This window comes from Dendropsophus ebraccatus, chromosome 1 (genome assembly GCF_027789765.1).
Source record: "Dendropsophus ebraccatus isolate aDenEbr1 chromosome 1, aDenEbr1.pat, whole genome shotgun sequence".
In the NCBI taxonomy this organism is placed as follows: Eukaryota; Metazoa; Chordata; class Amphibia; order Anura; family Hylidae; genus Dendropsophus; species Dendropsophus ebraccatus.
Genome location: NC_091454.1, coordinates 11701282 through 11722820, shown reverse-complemented (window position 1 = coordinate 11722820; position 21539 = coordinate 11701282). Strand labels below are relative to the sequence as shown.

General features: G+C 45.8%; 1 protein-coding gene across 2 annotated transcripts; it reads left to right on the top strand.

Moving 5' to 3' along the window:
• Positions 1-4990: 4990 nt before the first annotated feature.
• LOC138772043 (E3 ubiquitin/ISG15 ligase TRIM25-like) lies at positions 4991-14834 on the top strand. 2 transcript variants are annotated; one of them, XM_069952141.1, is made up of 2 exons: positions 4991-5045; positions 12773-14834. In XM_069952141.1, the coding sequence occupies exon 2, from the start codon at positions 12779-12781 to the stop codon at positions 14372-14374; it is 1596 nt and encodes a 531-aa protein (XP_069808242.1). In that variant the 5' UTR covers positions 4991-5045; positions 12773-12778; the 3' UTR covers positions 14375-14834. The 2 variants fall into 2 exon arrangements, with proteins under 2 accessions (XP_069808242.1, XP_069808234.1); XM_069952133.1 differs by lacking the exon at positions 4991-5045 and adding an exon at positions 5264-5354.
• Positions 14835-21539: the final 6705 nt, after the last annotated feature.

The window sequence follows — 21539 nt, the reverse complement described above, 5'->3', positions numbered from 1 at the left end:
AATTAGAGAACTGCATCAAATTTTTATGTTTAACTTATAAAGCAACCCCAAAGACTGATTTTACGCATTGCTTTTGTTTGGACAATTACCACTGCAGTTTTTTTTTTTTTTTGAGACAAAGCTAATGGGCTACATTCACACGTTCCGTGTTTCACATGGACGTGGAATGCCTGTAACCGACTCTCCCCCGCCAGGGCAGCATCTATAATTAGATGCTGAGAGTGGGGGAACTGTACAGATATGTAAGTACAGCGCGGTGCATATCTGTACAGTTCCCCCCCCCTCCCAGCATCTTATCACAGATGCTGCCCGGGCGGGAGGACAGTCTGTTACAGGCAGTCCATGTGGAAATGCAGCCTTAGTCTTTTCTGCAGGAAGGAAAAATCCTTCCTTTACATTCCTTCTTATCGAATCCACTCCTCACATTGGCTCAGCGAACCAAGGTCCAGATAACAAATGACATCTGTGATCTCTGCTTGTCTGCCGAGTGTTCACAAGCTTGTTCAATCACTGTATGTGGTGTTATTCACTTTAGCATGCTGCAGGTTGGCATTTTTCCAAGCAATTTGTGACCTTTGTATCTAATGGACATCTCTTGTTTTTTTTTTTTTTGTAAATATATGTTGCTTTTTTAATGTTTTAACACTACAAATAATGTGATTTAAAGCAGCAGAGTCATTAGTTTTTATCTTTTGGGGGCTTCTCCATCAGTAAGTTTTCTATGTTGGTCTAATAATTCAGAACATCTGATAATTCAACACTAATTACATTTAGGAATAAAGCAATTTATATATTTTTAAAAGATTGTAGCAATGTTAATATGTGTGTGTGTGTGTGTGTGTGTGTGTGTGTGTATAGACTGTTTAGATCCTCAGCACTTGGAAGGATTTTTATTTGTCTTTTGATCTGTATGTGTAACTCCTGGACCTTATGGAATTAATAAAATGTAGGTATAGAAGTGATGTCTACTGTTTATTGTTGTATTTTAGCTACGGTTTGTAACACATAAAAATATACCAAATGCTAAGGGGGGAAAAATGCACACTGAGGCCATGTTCACACATAGTATTTCCGTCAGTCACTTTTTAACCAAAAAGGAGTGGAAGTGAGAGGGCAAAATTATAATGGAGAGATTTGCTCATCTTTTGGGTTTTCAACCCACTTCTGGTTTTGGTTGACTGACAGAAATACTGTGTGTGAACATAGCCTCTGAGTATTTTGATTCTCTCAAGATTGTAGAGTCACTGCCACTATGCGCTACCATTTGTTCTTTATGGTTTAGAGCTGAACTTAAAGTGATTGTACCATCTGGCTCTGGGTGAAGCACAGGAGGCGGGCCGACCCTCCACCTGTGGGAGGAAACCCCCTCCCCTCTATGAAGCGGCTCCATTAGAATCAATGGATCCATATCATAGAGGGGTGGGGGTTTCCTCCCACGGGGGTAGGTCGGCCCGCCTCCTGTGCTTCAGCCAGAGCCTGAGGGTACAAACACACACCGTATACGCAGCAGATTTGATTGTGCAGATTTGATGCTGTGTTCAGTTATTTACATCTAATCTGCTGCGTATCGCAGCAGTAAATAAGCTGCGTATATGGTGTGTGTGTTTGTACCCTGATGGTACAGTCACTTTAATGCTTCGTTAGATCAGCACTCCGCTCATCATGCCGCCGGCCTTTCAGCACTGTTCTGCTCCCTGCTGCTCCTCCCAGGATGCTGAGAAAAGCTGAATCCAATCCTGGGAAACTTCTCCCAGTTTTCCAGGATTGGATCAAGCTTTTCCCCAGCACCCAGGAAGGAGCGCATGGAGCAGAGCAGCACTGAAAGGCCGATGGCATTATGAGCGAAGCGCTGATTAAACAAAGATTTGCTTTGTTTAGATGAGTGATTCGCTTATCTATAGTTTAGATCATGCCGGGAAATCGGGTTGCTGATTTTTTTTTTTACCGTCCAGAATTCAATTAACCCTCTCCCGCCGCTGCACAGTAAATTAACTTCGCTGCAGGTTATGTCTGATGCTGCAGTGACGTTAATTTACGATACCGGATGACACAGGTGCAGAAGCTGTGCCTGTCATCCGTGGCTGGTCCCCCGCCGCAACTCCCAGCACCGAAGCCGCACACTGGTACTGAGAGTTAACCCTATAGATACTGCGGTCAGCACGACCACCGCATCTATAAGGCTCCAGACAGAAAATTCTCCCTCTACAGAGGGAGAATTCTCTGTCTGGTAAACATCGGGGCTCTGCGGCTTCCTTGCTACGAAGCCCGTCGGGGAAGGGAAGGCTGGGTTCGTGGCCGTGAGCCTGCCCCCTCTCTCACCTGCCGCAGTCAGAAGATTCTAACACTGGCAGGGGACAGAGCTATGGACATCAGCTTATGGGATCATTATGATTCCATAAGCCGATGTCCAAAAACGACCTGGGTATCAATGACCTATGGTTGTGAAAGGGTTAACCTGAAGTCTATGGTTAATTGAATTGCAGGCACATCCAAAGGTGCCTGCAATTCAAATAACCATTTAGTAATGTTCCTGCGGCCGATATGGAAGTATAGGCTGCTGGAACATGTTAAAATGTGGCCGATGCTGCACAGATCACAGTTTCATTAGTTTGGAACACAAATTTCATCTGACAGAATTACGTTAAAGTGTACCTAACATTTTCTGACACAGAGAGCAGGGAACAGACGTGCTGCAGCACAATCCTCTCTCCGCTCATTCTGATGATCGGTACAGGTCAGAACACTCACACCTGGACTGATCAAAACTTTTGACTCTATTGTCAATTTTTTTTTTATGATGACAGGTACACTTTAAATTATGTACTTACCAGATTTTCTGTACCTTTTCATAATATTAGTAAATTCCATCCTGCATCAATAAGAGACACAAGCTAAGCTGTTGTTGCTTGGACTGTAGCCAAAGTTTTTTACAGCCTTGTTTGCCAACCAGCCCAGTTGCTTTATTTGTATTATGGCAGATATAAAATACAGCCAGCAGGGGGCAGCATCACCCAAAAAATTATCTTTGCTAGTAATGCTTCCTCCAGCTCAGACATGCTTCAATGCGCAGGACAATGAGTTATACTCAGGGACAGCCTTTGGGTATACAAGCTATACACATGGCACATCACTTCTGGTAAGTTAGGGGTCTCTCTGACATTTTACACTAGCTGAGTGAACAGCACGGTGGTCACTCAGCCACTGCTGATAATGAGCACTCACGGTTAAATGGATGCAGCGCCTCACTGCCCTGTGAGGGTACGTTTACACTTAGGAAAAAAGTTGGAAATTCCAAGTAGAATCTTTGCCATGGACTCCGCTCTGAATTCTGCCTGCCTCGGTGTCTTAATTTTATAGAGCTCTGCGGCTCTTCACTAAAAGAATTGGCATGTTAACCTCACACATGGATAGTATAGATACAGTCACCTCACACATGGACAGTATACATACAGCCACCTCACACATGGACAGTATACATACAGCCACCTCACACATGGACAGTATACATACAGCCATCTCACACATGGACAGTATACATACAGCCACCTCACACATGGACAGTGTACATACGGCCACCTCACACATGGACAGTGTACATACGGTCACCTCACACATGGAGAGTATACATACAGCCACCACACACATGCACAGTATACATATAGCCATCTCACACATGGACAGTATACATACAGCCACCACACACATGGACAGTATACATACAGCCATCTCACACATGGACAGTATACATACAGTCACCTTACACATGGACAGTATACATACAGCCACCTCACACATACAGTATACATACAGCCACCACACATGGACAGTATACATAGTCACCTCACACATACAGTATACATACAGTCACCTCACCCCACACATGGACAGCATACATACAGCCACTTCACACACTGACAGTATACATACAGTCACCTCACCCCACACATGGATAGTATACATACAGCCACCTCACACATACAATATACATACAGTCACCTCACACATACAGTATACATACAGTCACCTCACACATGGACAGTATACATACAGCCACCTCACACATGGACAGTATACATACAGCCACCTCACACATGGACAGTATACATACAGCCACCTCACACATGGACAGTATACATACAGCCACCTCACACACTGACAGTATACATAGTCATCTCACACATGGACAGTATACATATAGTCACCTCACACATGGACAGTATACATAGTCATCTCACACATGGACATTATACATACAGTCACCTCACACATGGACATTATACATACAGTCACCTCACACATACAGTATACATAGTCAACTCACACATGGACATTATACATTCAGTCACCTCACACACTGACAGTATACATACAGCCACCACACATGGACAGTATACATACAGCCACCTCACACATGCACAGTATACATACAGTCACCTCACCCCACACATGGACATTATACATACAGTCACCTCACACATGGACATTATACATTCAGTCACCTCACACACTAACAGTATACATACAGCCACCACACATGGACAGTATACATACAGCCACCTCACACATGCACAGTATACATACAGTCACCTCACCCCACACATGGACATTATACATACAGTCACCTCACACACTAACAGTATACATACAGCCACCACACATGGACATTATACATACAGTCACCTCACACATGGACATTATACATACAGTCACCTCACACATGGACAGTATACATACAGTCACCTCACACATGGACAGTACACATACAGCCACTTCACATGGCTGTAAAAGATATGATTTCACCTTGTAATTATATGGGCTGAGGGACGGTGTAGTGCTGTGCTGGCCAATCAGTATAAAGATACTAGTCCCGCCCCTCACCACTAGGTAGAGGCGTTATCGTATTAGAAAAGCTAGCAGTCAATCACAGCTTCCTCAGCCAATCAGAATCCGGCTGTCCTGCTCATGAGGGAAGGGGCGGCTCCTCCATCCTGTGAAACAGAAAGACAAGTCAGTGAAGCGAAACCTAAGTTGACTACTGGTGACCTGTGAGTATCCATCTCTCCATGGTCTCCTGTCTTTTCCTCTTCTCTAAAATGTCTCTGTCTCTAAGCACAAAGTGAGTCCTGGAGGTATCTAGCAGCTCTTCTGTGCTGGTCCTTGCTCTTTGCACCATGTATGCTGTTATGTTATAAGCTGGAGATGCATTTCTCTATGGCACTATAGCTTTATATTTATGTTTATGCAGTGTGTGAAAGTCCATTACAGGAGGACCCAAACGTCACACATATATATGGATTGTTCTACTTTATACTAAGAAACTCATTATCTGCAACTCCATGTTCTTCTATAGACAGGTGGGTGGATATATTGTTGTACTGCTGCACACATAGCCATGTGCTACAGATCCTTACTTGTTACTTGCACTTTAACCACTGATATGGCCTGCAGAACCTTCAGAGATTTTTTTAGTAACAATATGGTGGTATTATCATGGTGTGGTAGTAGGTTTTTGTCTCTTTCATGCTGATAATATTGGTTTTGTGTTCTAGGATTTCTTCAGTAAGGGCCAGTTCACACTGAGCAAATTCGGTGGAAATCCTACTTGCCTCAGTGTTAGACAGCTTGTCTGTGGGAGAGCTCGTGCGCCTCAGCTCTCCACAGCCCTCAGATAGACACGCGGAGGAGAGCGAGCCCTCCCATCGACACGCTGTCTGACACTGAGGCAGGCGGAATTCCGCTGAATTTGCTCAGTGTGAACTGGCCCTAACAGTATTATGGTAGTCTGTCACTATGTAGTGGTAATATAAGGTCATAGTGTGGCAGTATTGTTTATCTCTTGTACACTGGTATTATTGGTAATATTGATCTTTGTATATTGGATTTGGTTAGAAATAGTGTTGAGCTGGGTCTGCCAAGTGCTGATACATGTGATGTGCTGGGGCCCCCTGTTCTTCTTCTTCTTCTTCTTTTCTTTTCTTTTTTTTTTTGGGGGGGGGGGGGGGTTGCCAGGTGCTGTGCCTATCCCTTTAACTGTAAGCGCCTAAGTACAAGGCAAGAGGTAATAGGGTCCAGCATTACCCAGACTTAGGGCCCTATTCCGCCGGACGATTATCGTTTGCATAATCGTTAACGATTAACAATCTCAAATGACCGCTATTGCGAAAGACCTGAAAACGTTCACTCATTTCCATGGAACGATAATCGTTTCTTATGATCGTAATTGCGATCGTTTTCCTTCGCTATTTATTCGTTATTGCGTTCGTATCTATTGCGAACGACGAACAATGTCTTATTCAATGCGAACATTTTGCTAACGAGCAACGATAAAAATAGGTCCAGGTCTTATAAAGCGATCAACGATTTCTCGTTCGGCCGTTAGTCGTTAACTGCATTTCAACCGAACGATTATCGTTTAGATTTTAACGATTTAACGATAATCTGAACGATAATCGTTCGGTGGAATGGGGCCCTTAGCAATGAAGTCCAAATATTTATAGAGATTTATGTCAGCGGATGCAAGCTAAAATGCCAGCAATACCAAGTGCTGGCTATTAAACATCAGAGAAAAACTCTTAACAACATCCAAAATATTGCAATAATCTTCAAGTACTTATTGCACATCCTGGTGTATGATGTTTCAACCCTTATTTGTCTATGGGGACACTGAATGGAGATGAGTGACTATGAAAAAGTTAAGGACACTACCGCACACTGCTCCCCACTCTTTCGCCTGATCAGTGAGATCCTATGCTTTTTTTTTTACTGACAGGTTAGCAGGGAATCTAAGCTACTGTTACCTTCCCACAGAGCAGGGCACGCTGAAGAAGTTAGTTTTCTTAACTTCATTTTCAGCCTTATTTTTATGCAATCCATATTTATTAATATGTTAATTAGGGTAGTTGGTGCACTGGGGGCGGGGCTGTAATCCTCAGCACATCATTCCGCCTATACCTCTTAATAAATATTTAAGCGGTGCTCTGCAGTGATATTCCTCGGGCAAGCTCATCACCGCAGAGCGGCAAAATAATATTCATAAAGAGGGAGGATGGACAGGCAGGCAGATCGGTAAACAAGAGCTGTAGTCAAACGTTGCCTACGTTGCCTACTTTACATTTTAATAGAATGCAGGATTGCCCGAAAAATTGGGCTGAGGATGAAGGTAACAAAACTAACTTGTACAACAAAACAACATCTACATATTTGCATGGCATACATAAACACACAGCGTACTGAGGGTGTTTTTTTTTTTTTTTTTTTACAAACTTTTTCTCCCATAGATTTTAATAGGAAAAAAAAAAACAAAAAACATTTCTCTGTGTGTTTTTGGTCCAGCAACAAAAAAAAAAATCCAAAAAATCCACAGACTATCGCACTCCTCTTAGATGGACCAGCAGGTCCTTACTTCGCTGTAAATAAATGACACAATAGCGGGATGACATAGTTACCAGTCCCAGTGTCCTAAGTGAGACCATAAGAGTAGCAAAAAGTAGGCAACAGCATCCAACCGCCGGTATTATAATAATAATAATAATAATAATAAAAAAATTCTGTTTAATCAAGCAAGGCAACTTTACAGCGCTGTAAAGTTGCCATGATGCAATAAATAGAAGTTTTTTCATTATAATATGGTAGTAGAAATGAAATCCCGCACTCACCATTCCAGTGAAATCAGGCAGTCCTTTATTGTGTATCCATACACATAGCGGGGCGGGGAGGGGATGGGATAGGGTGCTCAACGTGCCTCTGGCGGCGAAGGCCGTTTCAGGCTATTCCAGCCTATCTTCTGTCCTAAGAGTATAATACTGCTTGTTAGATGCTGTTGCCTAATTTTATCAACTATGTCACGAGATGGTAGAAGATAAGGAATTTCAGCCACCTTGGTGCACACAAAAACGCCTAGTCCACAAAAAAGATTATCCAAACATAAAGTCAAAAACACCAGAAAAAATGCAAACACATGAACAAAAACGCCATGCCCCACATTTTGGAGGCCAGAGAAATACCACAGATAAAAACTTATGTTTGAGGGCACCCTAAAGAGGACATACTATCATTAGCTGTTTAACGTTTCAATAATTTTTTTATTAAGGATTTTCAAATAATTTTTTAACAACATAAAATTACAAAAATGTCACAGAAAATGATTATGAACATGTGCACTGGGCATATACAAGTCATTACAGTAATGAAAAGCAGTTATCAGGCAGTCAAAAGGCTCGGGCACAATGAAAGAGTTAACAAAATCCAAGGGAACAGTCATGTTGGTGTATGTTAGAGCAAGAAAGCACAGATAGCACAGACGCACGTAACGGACAAGACAGGACACCACACATTGGAGTAGTAGGCACGGGTAGAGTAAGCTTAGCAGTAGCTGAGTAGAGAAGAGAGTTAGTGCTAAGGCTGGAGATCATATGTAGCGTGAAGTAGTCAAAAATCCAAAAGTGATTAAGTAGGTAATGTGGCAACACATAGACTAGACAACACAGTATTTCACAAATAGACAAAGCGCAAACTGCGCAGACAGGAACTGCAAATAAGATAAGCAGTAGACAGAGTGGGGGTACAAAAGTCCAGCTGATGCCGTAGCCAGGTTCAAACTGAAAAGGTAGCGGAGAAGTCAGCTCATCACTGTAGAAGCACCCGGGTCTAGATAGTTTAAAGATTATCATCTCGCTGGAATGCAGTGTGAGTCAAGAAACGTCTAGTGCTCGAGGGCAAGGGTCAGTGGAGGTTTAAGTTCCAGGAGCGAAGTAGAGACAAGCCTTCATCTAAGGATTGAATTGTCCTTGTCGCGTTGTCTTTATAAATCGCCAGTCGCATAGAGGGTTTCCAATTGTGGGAGACATGTCGTTCTTTCAAGATAGCAATAATCGGGGATAACGATTTGCGTCACCGCATCGTGGTGGCAGAGAGGTCCAAATATACCGATAGCATGGTGTAGCGAGCAGGCGGGGGTACCTTCTCCCTAAGAGCTGCTAGCAACGTAGATTTAACATGCAGATGGTGAATGTGTACAATAGTGTCCCTAGGTTTGTCATTTGGTACGCTGCTGTTTCTAGGGAGCCTGCACACCCAGTCGATCAGCAAGTCTCTCCTGGTGTAGTCCGGCAGTACCGTTTTTAAGAATCCTTGCATATATCCTGGCATATCAGGAATAGAGATGTCTTCCGGGATACCTCTCACCTTAATGTTATGCATCCGAGATCGTTCTTCTAGGGCTGTCAAGTGGCTAAAATCCCTAAAGTCCCTAAAATCTTCTAAGATGAAGTCCCTAAAAACCATAAGCATCTGTTTCAAATTGTTAAAAGTGAAAGGGGCTTCCTCGGATTGCAGAATGTTTAGACAGTTCATGCTCCGTAGGGTAGCATCTTCGGTGGCCGCGCTCGTAGGATGGAGAACCATCCATGGAGGCAGATGGTGGTGGTCGCTGAGTGTCCCTCACCTCCTCTGATAGTTGGTGCAGGGGAGAGACAGACAAGGGAGCCGCGGGAGATGTCGTGCAGCTCGTCGGCGCAGGTCCCCGTGTCGACTGTGGAACCGGTTGGGTAATATTAGTGCTTTTGTCCGGTCATCTCATAAGGCTGTAAGAGGGTAACAGAGGCGGCACCTGAAGCCGTGGAGTAGAGGGGGTTAGAGTTCGCAATTTCGGGGTATTTGTAAGCAGAGAGGAGGCCTGACTAGTAGTGCCTGTAGTCACGATACAGGGGTTACTCACAGTCTTTACTGCTGTGTAGGTTCCGCCATTTTTGCTCAAGGCCGATGCGGAAACAACATGGTCAAACGCTGTAGTTGAGAGGTTTTCTTATGCATATTGTTGAAGGAGAAGGTCCAGGCTATGATTCCAGCTGAGTAAGTCCAAAACGGGAGAGATTCAGGTGCTGGAAGTGGCGGGAATCAGTCGCTGAGGCAGGAGCAGACAGAGAACATGTCCGAACACAACGGCTGCCAGCCACGCCCCCCCAATCATTAGCTGTTTAAATGGGGCGGTTAACACATGGCCACAGTCTGTCTGTACCCACCAACCGTATTGATCTTCTATGGTTTTATTCTAATCCTGATACCTGTCCATTTTATCACTGCAGCATCAAGCCGCTCTATGGCTTAGCCCAATGTTGATGGCGTAAGGCATAAGGCTCACCCAATGTGTCAAGCTCTACAACGCACTGATAATAAAGGCCTTTCTGGGATTTGTAGTTTCACTGAAGCTGGGGAGTTGTAAACTGTTTAATATTCCCTAAATCCCATGATTTTTTTCCATTTTAGGGCCCCTGCACAGAGAACAAAAGAGGCAGAAATTTCAAGCAGAGACTGCACCACGAACTCTGCTTGAAATTCTACTTGTCCCATTGATTCAATGGGATTTCTTGTGTGCCTCCACTCAAAGAACTGACGTGTCAATTCTTTGAGTGGAGAGAGAGGGTGCAAAAGAAATCTGCCTCTTTTGCTCGGTTTGCACGGGCCCTTACACTCTATCAGTCAGTTCCTTATATACTTACATTACATTCAGAAACCTTTCCCTGTAACCAGGGCTGTGGAGTCGGAGTCGGAGCTAGTTTTGGCTGGAGTCTGAGTCCGAGTTGGAGTCGGAAAAAAAATGTAACATTCTAACAGGACTCTGGCCCTATTACTAGGGGGGTCATGGAAAAGTTGTCAGTCACTATTTGGCAGTTTGTTTCTGAGCTGGAAGAGTCCATTGTGTGTGGGGAGATCTGTGCTGTTCTCTTCCTGGATGATGGATGACTGTATATGAGCAGCAGTGTAATATGAAGATATCCTGTGTAATATAGAGGAGGAGGAGAAGACATAAGTAGTGTAGCTGTAACCTCTGTCCTCAGTGTGGTGTTTTCTCTCTGGGAGAAGATTGTGTGTTTTTCTTCAGTGTTCTATGGCTGCAGCTGTGTGTGTGCTATGACTACAGCAGGCTGTGTGTGTGCGCGTGCTATGGCTGCAGCAGGCTGTGTGTGTGTGTGTGTGTGTGTGTGTGTGTGTATGTATGCTATGGCTGCAGCAGGTGGTGTGTGTGCGTACAATTGCGTGCCCCCACAGTGACCTTCTATATCACTGTGTGACCTCTATATCACTATGTGTGACCCCTCTCTATATTACTATGTGTGACACCCTGTATATCACTGACTGACATCTATATCACAGGGATCTGGCATTGTTAGCAGTGTTTCTTTAACTATGGTCAATATTTAGTTAGAAACATAGAAGACTGTCAGCAGGAAAAGACCAGGACATGGAGGCTTGAGACTGACTGCATCCACTGCACACAGGAGAAGCTGCTTTTATATCTTTCCTTATTCCCTCAGAAGTCGCCCCAGGATCATATAGGACATTAGGGAGAAGCTGCTGAGCCAGTGTGATAAATAACTCCCCTGGTATATGACCGGCCATTTATGAAGGAGCAGGAGTCTGAGTCAGTCCTGATAAAATTCAGGAGTCGGAGTTGGAGCTGCGGCTTACCGACTCCACAGCCCTGCCTGTAACACCCGTCATTGCCCTCTCCATTGTCTTGCATATAGTGTTACTTCACACAGGATTGCATCCGTTTATCTCCTATTTAAGTGTGTTGCTTTATAATTCACCCAAACAGTTCTATGGTCAGTGATCAGGCATCACAAACCCCTCACCGTGATCATGACATGCTGACTGGTGATTTTCAATTACATTTAGCGGCAAAATCATGTTAGCTCTTCAACGAACCTCCTAAACCTTTATATTTTCTTATAATCTTCAACCTTGATGCATTTATTCTCCAATCTCCACTAAAAATGTTTTAACAGATTTTTATAGATTTTTATACCCAAGAAATATAATAGTAATGATTTGTTTAAGGTGGTAATTAGAGATGAGCAAATAAACCATAATACCGAATCGCTTTGCGATCTCTAAAATTTGCTCATCAGCCTGCTTCCATTTAACGGACTGCTGCTCTGTGGCGATTCTCCCTGTGTGCTGGAAAAAGTTGGATCCAGCCTAGGAAACTTCTCCCAGTTTCCCAGGAGTGGATCCAACTTTTCCCAGCACCCTATGAAGACTGGCATGGAGCGGCATTCAAGTTAAAAGGCAGCAGGCAGATGAGCAGATCTCAGAGATAACTAAAGCCCCTATTCCCAACTTTCCCCACTTGCTGCCGCCGCACCTATTGGTATTCCACGCGTCGGCAGTGAGCAGGTGAGTCTGGGGGGGGGGGGCGCGGGGATCTGCGGGGGGGGGGGGGGGGCAGGGGCTGCCCGGGTGATGGCTAGATTGTCCGTGCAGCCCATAGCATACAGCAGCGGTCTGCTGCAGCTGCTCCTATTCCACGGAGCGACAGCAGCAGATTGTTGCTGTATCAGTCGTTTGTTTTTCAACTTGTTTGAAAGACAAACGAAGCAATGATCAGCTGACATGAACGATGTCGGCTGATCGTTGCCTTCTATTCCACGGGACGATTACTCCTTTAGCGATTCGATTTGGTATTACTGTAAATTCGCTCAACTCTAGAGGAATTTTTATTCTCAGTGTTACTTTACGAATATCATCCATAAGTAACAACCTGGATCTTTATATACCCTAAATATCAGAAAATAGAATATATGATTATAACAAGTGTTCATGAACAGGTTAATAGTGACTGATTTTGTGCTGCTCAGCCCTGCCCTGTGTACACAAGTATAACCCACCTCTGGATTCTGAGAATCATAGTTTAATGTCTTTCTCTCTCTCTCTCTCTCCACTCTCTACTACTTCCTAAGCATCATTGAATTGTAGTTTCTCTCTTCCTCAGTCAGCCATGGCGTCTGCTGCTCTGAGAGACGAGCTGGACTGTTCCATCTGTCTGATCACTTATACAGATCCTGTAATGCTGAGATGTGGCCACAACTTCTGCCGGCTCTGTATTGGTCGTGTGCTGGATACACAGGACGGGGCTGGAGTTTATTCCTGTCCTGAATGCAGAGAAGAGTATCAGGAGCGGCCTGCACTGATGAGATGCTTAGCTCTATGTAAACTAATAGAGAATATACTGCTGACTCCTCCAACACAGACAGAAACCGGGATCTGCTGCACTTACTGTGTGGACTCTGCTGTACCTGCTGTGAGATCCTGTCTGCACTGTGAGGCTTCTCTGTGTGATAAACACCTGAGAGCTCACAGCAAGTCACCAGAACACGTCTTATCTGAGCCCAGCACTTCCCTGGAGAAGAGGAAATGTTCTGTCCATAAGAAGATGCTGGAATATTACTGCACTGAGGACGCTGCTTGTATCTGTGTCTATTGCTCAGCAGGAGAACATCGGAGACACCGGGTGGTGACAATGGATAAGGCCTCTGAGAAGAAGAAGAATAAACTGAGAAATGTTCTCCAGAAACTGATGAAAAAGAGAGAGGAGACTGAGGAAAGAGTCCGGATTGTGGAGGAGCGCAGGAGAAAATCTCAAGAAAAAGCAGCTGGAGAAGCCGAGAGAGTCACTGCCCTGTTTACAGACATCAGGAGACGGCTGGACGACCTGGAGAAGAGGGTCCTGAACGAGATCTCCAGGCAGGAAAAGGAAGAGTCACTGTCACTGTCTGCTCTGATCCAGCAGCTGGAAATAAAGAAGGACGAGCTGTCCAGGAAGATGAGACACATTGAGGAGCTGTGTAACATGGCGGATCCACTGACTGTCTTACAGGAACCAGACACAGGTGACTTGTGTGATCCTGAGGAGGAGGGAGGTGATGAGGACACTGGGGGACATGATAGACAGCTCCATGATGTAGATGATCTGGATGTGGCTGTGATCTCAGACACATTCCGCACATTATGTGACATAATATCAAGTATAAGGATCTATGGGGAGGGTCCTGCAGACATATTACTGGATGTAAACACAGCTGATAATAATCTCCTTATATCAGACGACCTGAAAACTGCAACCAGGACAGAAGAGGAGCAGAATCGTCCAGAAACAGCAGAGAGATTCCAGGATTATTATCAAGTGATGAGCAGCAGGAATTTCTCCTCAGGGCGACATTACTGGGATGTGGAGATCAGTAGATCAGGGGAGTGGAGTGTTGGGATGTGTTATCCCAGTATAGACAGGAGGGGAGATGAGTCAGGCATTGGATATAATAACAAGTCCTGGTGTATGGATAGTAATAATAATCAGTATTCAGTGACACATGACAGTGAAGAGATACCGTTACCTGACAATATCTCCAGTGATAGATTCAGGATCTGTCTGGATTATGAGGCCGGGCAGCTGTCCTTTTATGAGCTGTGTGACCCCATCAGACACTTACACACCTTCACCGCCACCTTCACCGAGCCCCTTCATGCTGCATTATATGTAGAGGAAGGTTCTATAAAGATATTAGGGGGAGGCAGCAACTGGGAGAAACCATCATAAACTACAGTAAGAAACTGCGGAAGAAAACAGATTCTGATTGGTGCATTTTCCAGCTTATAAAATAGGGAACGTGGCGCTACGGGTGATGAAACCTACATGGCAGCCTTAATCACCAGATCACGAGTCGATGATACACTGTGCAGTTACCTGGTGATCACTTTCTGGGTGCAGAGAGATGATATACTCTGGGAATGCTTCTGTATAGAATTATTCTTGTGTTATTAGGGTTAAATAAAAATAATAATAGGTTTACAAAGACTACAACAATTTTATACATACATATAGTATAGTTTCTGTTTTTTAACTTTTGCATTTTGAGGGGGAAAAAAACAAGTTCCATTTGTTAATTGATGATGATTGATTACTATTATTATGATAATGACCCAATCACATAAACTCTATATGACATGTTTCCAGTTTATATCATTTTAAGGAGACCAGATCATGTATCATGTATGTTTCGCTGGACCTTATACACATTAATAAAATGTATGTATAGAAGTGGTATCTGTGCCTTATGTGTTATTTCTGTTTCAGTTACGGTTTGTATTTTTTTAATCACATATATGATTAGGCCATGTTCACACAACATATGTTTTGTATAAAAATCAGTGATTTATACAAAGCATATATTGTATGTGCATGAATGGAATCCCGGCCGGAGCGTATGCATATAGTATACGCTTTCGCTGGGATTCTAACCGGCCGCATGAAAAACTGACATGTCAGTTTTGTGTGGCCACTATTAATTGAATAACGGCCACACAGAACATGTCAGTTCACACAATGTAGTGTGCAGCGGTGAATTGGTATGCGGGCGCATCACTGTGTGTCAGGGACACTTGTCATTGGGTGGAAGCCTGGACAGGTCCGTTTTATTTTACCAAAACTTCCTTCCCTCATCCACCATACACACGTACAGTATATATGTAAAGTACCATGTATATTTTCCCATGTCTCTGAATACATCTAATGGTTTCAATATTAGTTGCCACCCAGCTTTCCTAGAAGCCGATGCAACTTAGACCAGTCTACCATCAATTTATATTTACAAGGAAGTGAGAATTATTTGTAGGAAAGATAAGCGACAACTACTAATATGTCTAATGTTACAGATACCCAGCTTTTCAACACTCCAGAACAGCCAATCTGGACTAGACAGACTGGCTGTTGTGGAGTCTGAGAAAACTGAAACCTCTATGGGGAAGACTTTTCCAGCAGTCTTAGGCTGTATTCACACGTTCTGTGTTCCTTAGGGAACACGGACGTGGAATGCCTGTAACGGACTCTCCCCTGCCCCGGCAGCATCAGTGATAAGATGCTGGGAGCGGGGGAACAGTACAGATGTGCGCCACGCTGTAATGAATCAGCCACGCGGCAGTGTCATTACAGCGCGGTACAGATCTGTACAGTTCCCCCGCTCCCAGCATCTTATCACTGATGCTGCCCAAGCGGGGGAGAGTCCGTTACAGGCATTTCACGTCCATGTTCCGCGCGGAACATGGAACGTGTGAATGTAGCCTTACAGTAGGAACACTCTTTGTTGCCCATAGAAACCAATCACAGCTCAGCTTTCATATTTTCATGAGCCCTAGTAAAGTGAAAGCTAAGCTGTGATTGGTTGCATCGCTCTGGTATAGTGAAAGCTGAGCTGTGATTGGTTGCATCGCTCTGGTATAGTGAAAGCTGAGCTGTGATTGGTTGCTATGGGCAACAGAGAACATTCCTACTGTAAGACTGCTGGATAAACCTCCTCCATAGAGGATGTCACTCTGGTGTCTTCACCATGTTCATCCTCTGTTGTTCTTGGCTCACGTTTCATATATTTACAGAGAGTTTGCGCCATTTTCACATATGAAAACAGGTCAGGCAGGATGTCGCCTGTATTCACTGGACTTATGTATCCTGCATGTGACTGTGCCTGACCAGCATTGTACGAATGTGTTCAGTCTGCACAAGGGTACAACCACACAGGGTGGATCCGCAGCGGATTTCTCGCTGCAAATTCGCAGTGAAATCCACTGCGGATCCACTGATTGGCTGACTAGGATGTCCAGATGCTGGGAGCCCAAGAAGGAAGCCGGAGCGTGGAGCAGGTACATTATGCTCCAGTCCTCCCTCATGCTGGTCCCCCTTCAGCACATCATCAGCTGCTCAGCCGCCTTTGGCTGAGCATAACAGAAGCCCCAGACATCTTTATGTTATGCTCGGCCAATGGCGGCTGAGCAGATGATGACGCGCTGGAGGAGGGCAGGCATGAGGGAGGTATGGAGCAGTCAGTCTGGCATCCTGAAGATGACGTGATCGTCTCAAGATGGCAGGGTCGACAGTGGTTCCGGAAGTATACTGTATCACACTTCCGGGTCCGCGTTCGGGGAGGGGACATGGGGAAGGGGGCCATTCACTTAAATAACACACATTACAATGTTGTATAACTTTGTAATGTGTGTTGTTTAGTGAAAAATGTTTTAGACTGCACTACCCCTTTAAGTTCATCGGTGGAGAGTGTCACCTAGGCGAGGCTTATCATCCATTAAGCCCCTGCTCCTTGCCTTTGTCCAGTGCTGTTAACCACACTCACCATGTGATGAGGTGGTTAAATAGATGCTAAGCCCCGCCTATTGACACTGTCCAATAATGATTAAAGCACACAGGAAAACTGAGGTGAAAGTATCACTTTTAAAAAGTATATAAAATTGTGGTTGGCCATGTTTTTCTGTATGATAAAATAAATGTACAGAAACTGTAAAACAGATAGAAAAATGCAGTGTGAACCCAGCCGTACTATACTTGGCCTCCACCTGCAACAAAAAAATAATTCAGTTGTTCTTTAACCCCTTGCCGCAAAATGACGTTTGGGAAACGTCATGTAAAGCAGGTAGTTCCCGCAACATGACGTTTCCCAAACGTCATGTGTTCCCTGCCTCCCCCCGCTGTCCCGAGGCGAGATCGGGCAGCGGGAGGAGGCTATGTCACATAGCCTCCTCCCGCTGCCTCTGCTGGGAGGGGAGCCGCGCTCCCCCCGGGCAGTTAACCCCATAGACGCCGCGGTCAATGCGACCGCAGCGTCTAAGGGGATATGTTTGCATTAGGAGGCGATCGGGCGGCGGGAGGGGGCTGTTGCATGTTGCCTCCTCCCGCCGCCACTACAGATCCTCCCCCGGCAGTTCCCTTTCCCCCTCTGGTACTGGCGGATCGCCGCTATTACCGTTATAGCGGCGATCCGCCAGTACCGGCGCCGCCGCTGCATTTCATCTCCCCCCACCGTGAATCCACGGTGGGGGGAGATGAAATAAGTATTAATCAGACCTCAGATCAGCCCCCTTGTGGCCGATCTCTACCCCCCCCCCCCCCTCCCCGGGCGGCCATCAAATCCAAGATGGCCGCCCCCATCGCTGCGAATAAACGATGTTTGTTCGCAGCGATGGAAATAAAAAATGAATGAAAACCCCATGCTCTCCGCCACCGGAGGTAGCGGAGAGCATGGACCAGTGATCGGGGACCCCCCCTGCGGGGTCCCGGAACAGGCGATCGGCGGTATATACTATATACCGCCGATCGCCTGTTCCCAGTGCTGCCCGGCACTTTTTATCCCCTGTCACCATAAATCATTGGTGACAGGGGATAAAAAGTGTCACCGTGCCCCCCCCCCCAAGTCGCCCCCCACCCCCCCAGTCACCCCCGTCCCCCAGTCACCCCCCCCTTCCCCACATACGTTACCTGATCCTGGAGCTCCGTCCTCCTCGACGTCCTGACTGCTTCTGATGTGCGCATGCGCGTCAGAAGCAGTTAGCTCTGAAAATTTAAAGTGACAGAGACCAATTTGGTCTCTGTCACTAAACTATGATTACTGTGATAGAAAATATCACAGTAATCATAGTAATACAGTGAAAATGAAAGTGAAAAAAGTACAAGTGAAAAAGTGTAAATGTGAAAAACATACAAACAAAATAAAACACACTTTTTATTATAGTAATAATTGCGTTTTACTCCCAGATTACCCGTAACCACCGCAGGTTGCCCATATCCGCCCCAGTTTGCCCGTAACCACCGCAGGTTGCCCGTATCCGCCCCAGTTTGCCCGTAACCGCCGCAGGTTGCCCGTAAACACGCCAGATTACATGTAACCACCGCACGTTGCCCATAACCACCACATCTTGACCGTAACCACCCCAAATTGCCAGTGACCCCCTCCAGATTGCCCGTAACTACCGCACGCTGCCGCTGACCACCGCACGTTGCCTCTTACCACGGCACGTTGCCCCTGACCACCGCACGCTGCCTCTGACCACCGCACGTTGCCATTGACCACCGCACGCTGCCTCTGACCACCACACGCTGCCTCTGACCACCACACGCTGCCTCTGACCACCGCACGTTGCCTCTGACCACCACACGCTGCCTCAGACCACCGCACGTTGCCTCTAACCACCGCACGTTGCCTCTAACCACCGTACGTTGCCTCTAACCACCGCACGTTGCCTCTAACCACCGCTCGTTGCCTCTAACCACCGCTCGTTGCCTCTAACCACGGCACGTTGCCTCTAACCACGGCACGTTGCCTCTAACCACGGCACGTTGCCTCTGACCACCGCACGTTGCCTCTGACCACCGCAGGTTGCCCCTGACCACCGCAGGTTGCCTCTAACCACCGCAGGTTGCCTCTAACCACCGCAGGTTGACTCTGACCACCGCAGGTTGCCTCTGACCACCGCACATTGTCTCTGACCACCGCACGTTGCCTCTGACCACCGCAGGTTGCCCCTGACCACCGCAGGTTGCCTCTAACCACCGCACGTTGCCTCTAACCACCGCACGTTGCCCCTGACCACCGCACGTTGCCCCTGACCACCGCAGGTTGCCTCTGACCACCGCAGGTTGCCTCTAACCACCGCACGTTGCCCCTGACCACCGCAGGTTGCCTCTAATCACCGCACGTTGCCTCTAATCACCGCACGTTGCCCCTGACCACCGCAGGTTGCCCCTGACCACCGCAGGTTGCCCCTGACCACCGCAGGTTGCCCCTGACCACCGCAGGTTGCCCCTGACCACCGCACGTTGCCTATAACCACCCCAAATTGCCAGTGACTCTCTCCAGATTGCCCGTAACCACGCCAGATTACAGGTATCCATCCCAGATTACCTATAAGCACTTCAGTTTATCCGTAACCACCCCACGTTGCCCGTAACCACCCCGCGTTGCCCGTAACCACCCCATGTTGCCTGTAACCACCCCAGATTCTCTGTAACCACCCCAGGTTGCCCATAACCACCCCAGGTTGCCCGTGACCACCCCAGGTTGCCCGTGACCACCCCAGGTTGCCTGTGACCACCCCAGGTTGCCCGTAACCACCCCACATTACCTGTAATCTCATTTTTTATTGTATTTTAGTAACTGCGCTGTTCTAATAACTATTACTAGCTGCGGTTTTGCTCCAGCAAATTGGCGCTCCCTTCCTTCTGAGCCCTGCTGTGTGCCCATACTGTGGTTTATGCCCACATATGGGGTACCGTTTTACTCAGAAGAAGCTGCGTTACAGATTTTGGGGTACGTTTTCTCTCCTGTTCCTCGTGAAATTAAGAAATTTTAAACTAAACGAACATATTATTGGAAAAATTCGAGTTTTCCATTTTTACTGTCTTATTTTGAATACTTTCCTCTAATACCTGTGGGGTCAAACCGCTCACTGCACCCCAAGATAAATTCTTTCAGGGGTGTACTTTCCTAAATGGGGTGACTTTTGCTGGGGTTCTATTCTTCTGACACTACAGGGGCTCTGCAAACGCACCTGGTGCTCAGAAACTTCTTCGGAAAAATCTGCACTGAAAATGCTAATTGGCGCTCCTTCCCTTCTGAGCCCGGCTGTGTGCCCATACAGTGGTTTATGCCCACATATGGGGTACCGTTCTACTCAGGGGAACCTGCGTTACAGATTTGGGCATGCAGCCTCTTCCCTGTTCCTAGTGAAATTGAGAAATTTCAAACTAAACGAACATATTATTGGAAAAATTCTAGTTTTTCAATTTTACTGTCTTATTTTGAATACTTTCCTCTAATACCTTTGGGGTCAAGATGGTCACCACACCCCAAGATGAATTCTTTGAGGGGTGTACTTTCCAAAATGGGGGGACTTTTGGGGGGGTTCTCTTCTGCGGACACTACAGGGGCGCTGCAAACGCACCTGGCGCTCAGAAATTTCTTCAGCAAAATCTGAACTGAAAATGCTAATTGGCGCTCCCTTCTTTCTGAGCCCTCCTGTGTGGCCATGCAGTGGTTTATGCCCACATATGGGGTACCGTTGTATTCAGGAGAACCTTCTTTACAAATTTGGGGGTACTTTTTTTCTCTTGTTCCTCGTAAAATTGAGAAATTTCAAACTAAACAAACATATTATAGGAAAAATTCAAGTTTTTCATTTTTACTATCTAATTTTAAATACTTTCCTCTAATACCTGTGGGGTCAAAATGGTCACCACACCCCAAGATGAATTCTTTGAGGGGTGTACTTTCCAAAATGGGGTGACTTTTGGGGGGTTTCTCTTCTGCGGACACTACAGGGGCGCTGCAAATGCACCTGGCGCTCAGAAACTTCTTCAGCAAAATCTGCATTGAAAAAGCTAATTGGCGCTCCTTTTCTTCTGAGCCCGGCTGTGTGCCCATAGAGTGGTTTACACCCACATATGGGGTACCGTTGTATTCAGGAGAACCTTCTTTACAAATTTTGGGGTACTTTTTTTCTCTTGTTCCTCGTGAAATTGAGAAATTTCAAACTAAACAAACATATTATTGGAAAAATTCGTGTTTTTCATTTTTACTGTCTAATTTTGAATACTTTCCTCTAATACCTGTGGGGTCAAAATGCTCATCCTACCCCAAGATGATTTCTTTGAGGGGTGTACTTTCGAAAATGGGGTGACTTTTGGGGGGGTTCTATTCTGCGGGCACTACAGGGGCTCTGCAAATGCACCTGGCGCTCAGAAACTTCTTCAGCAAAATCTGCATTAAAAAAGCTAATTGGCGCTCCTTTACTTCTGAGCCCGGCTGTGTGCCCATACAGTGGTTTACGCCCACATCTGGGGTACCGTTGTATTCAGGAGAACCTGCGTTACAAATTTTGGCATGCTTTTTTTCTCATGTTCCTTTTGAAAATGAGAAACTTTAATC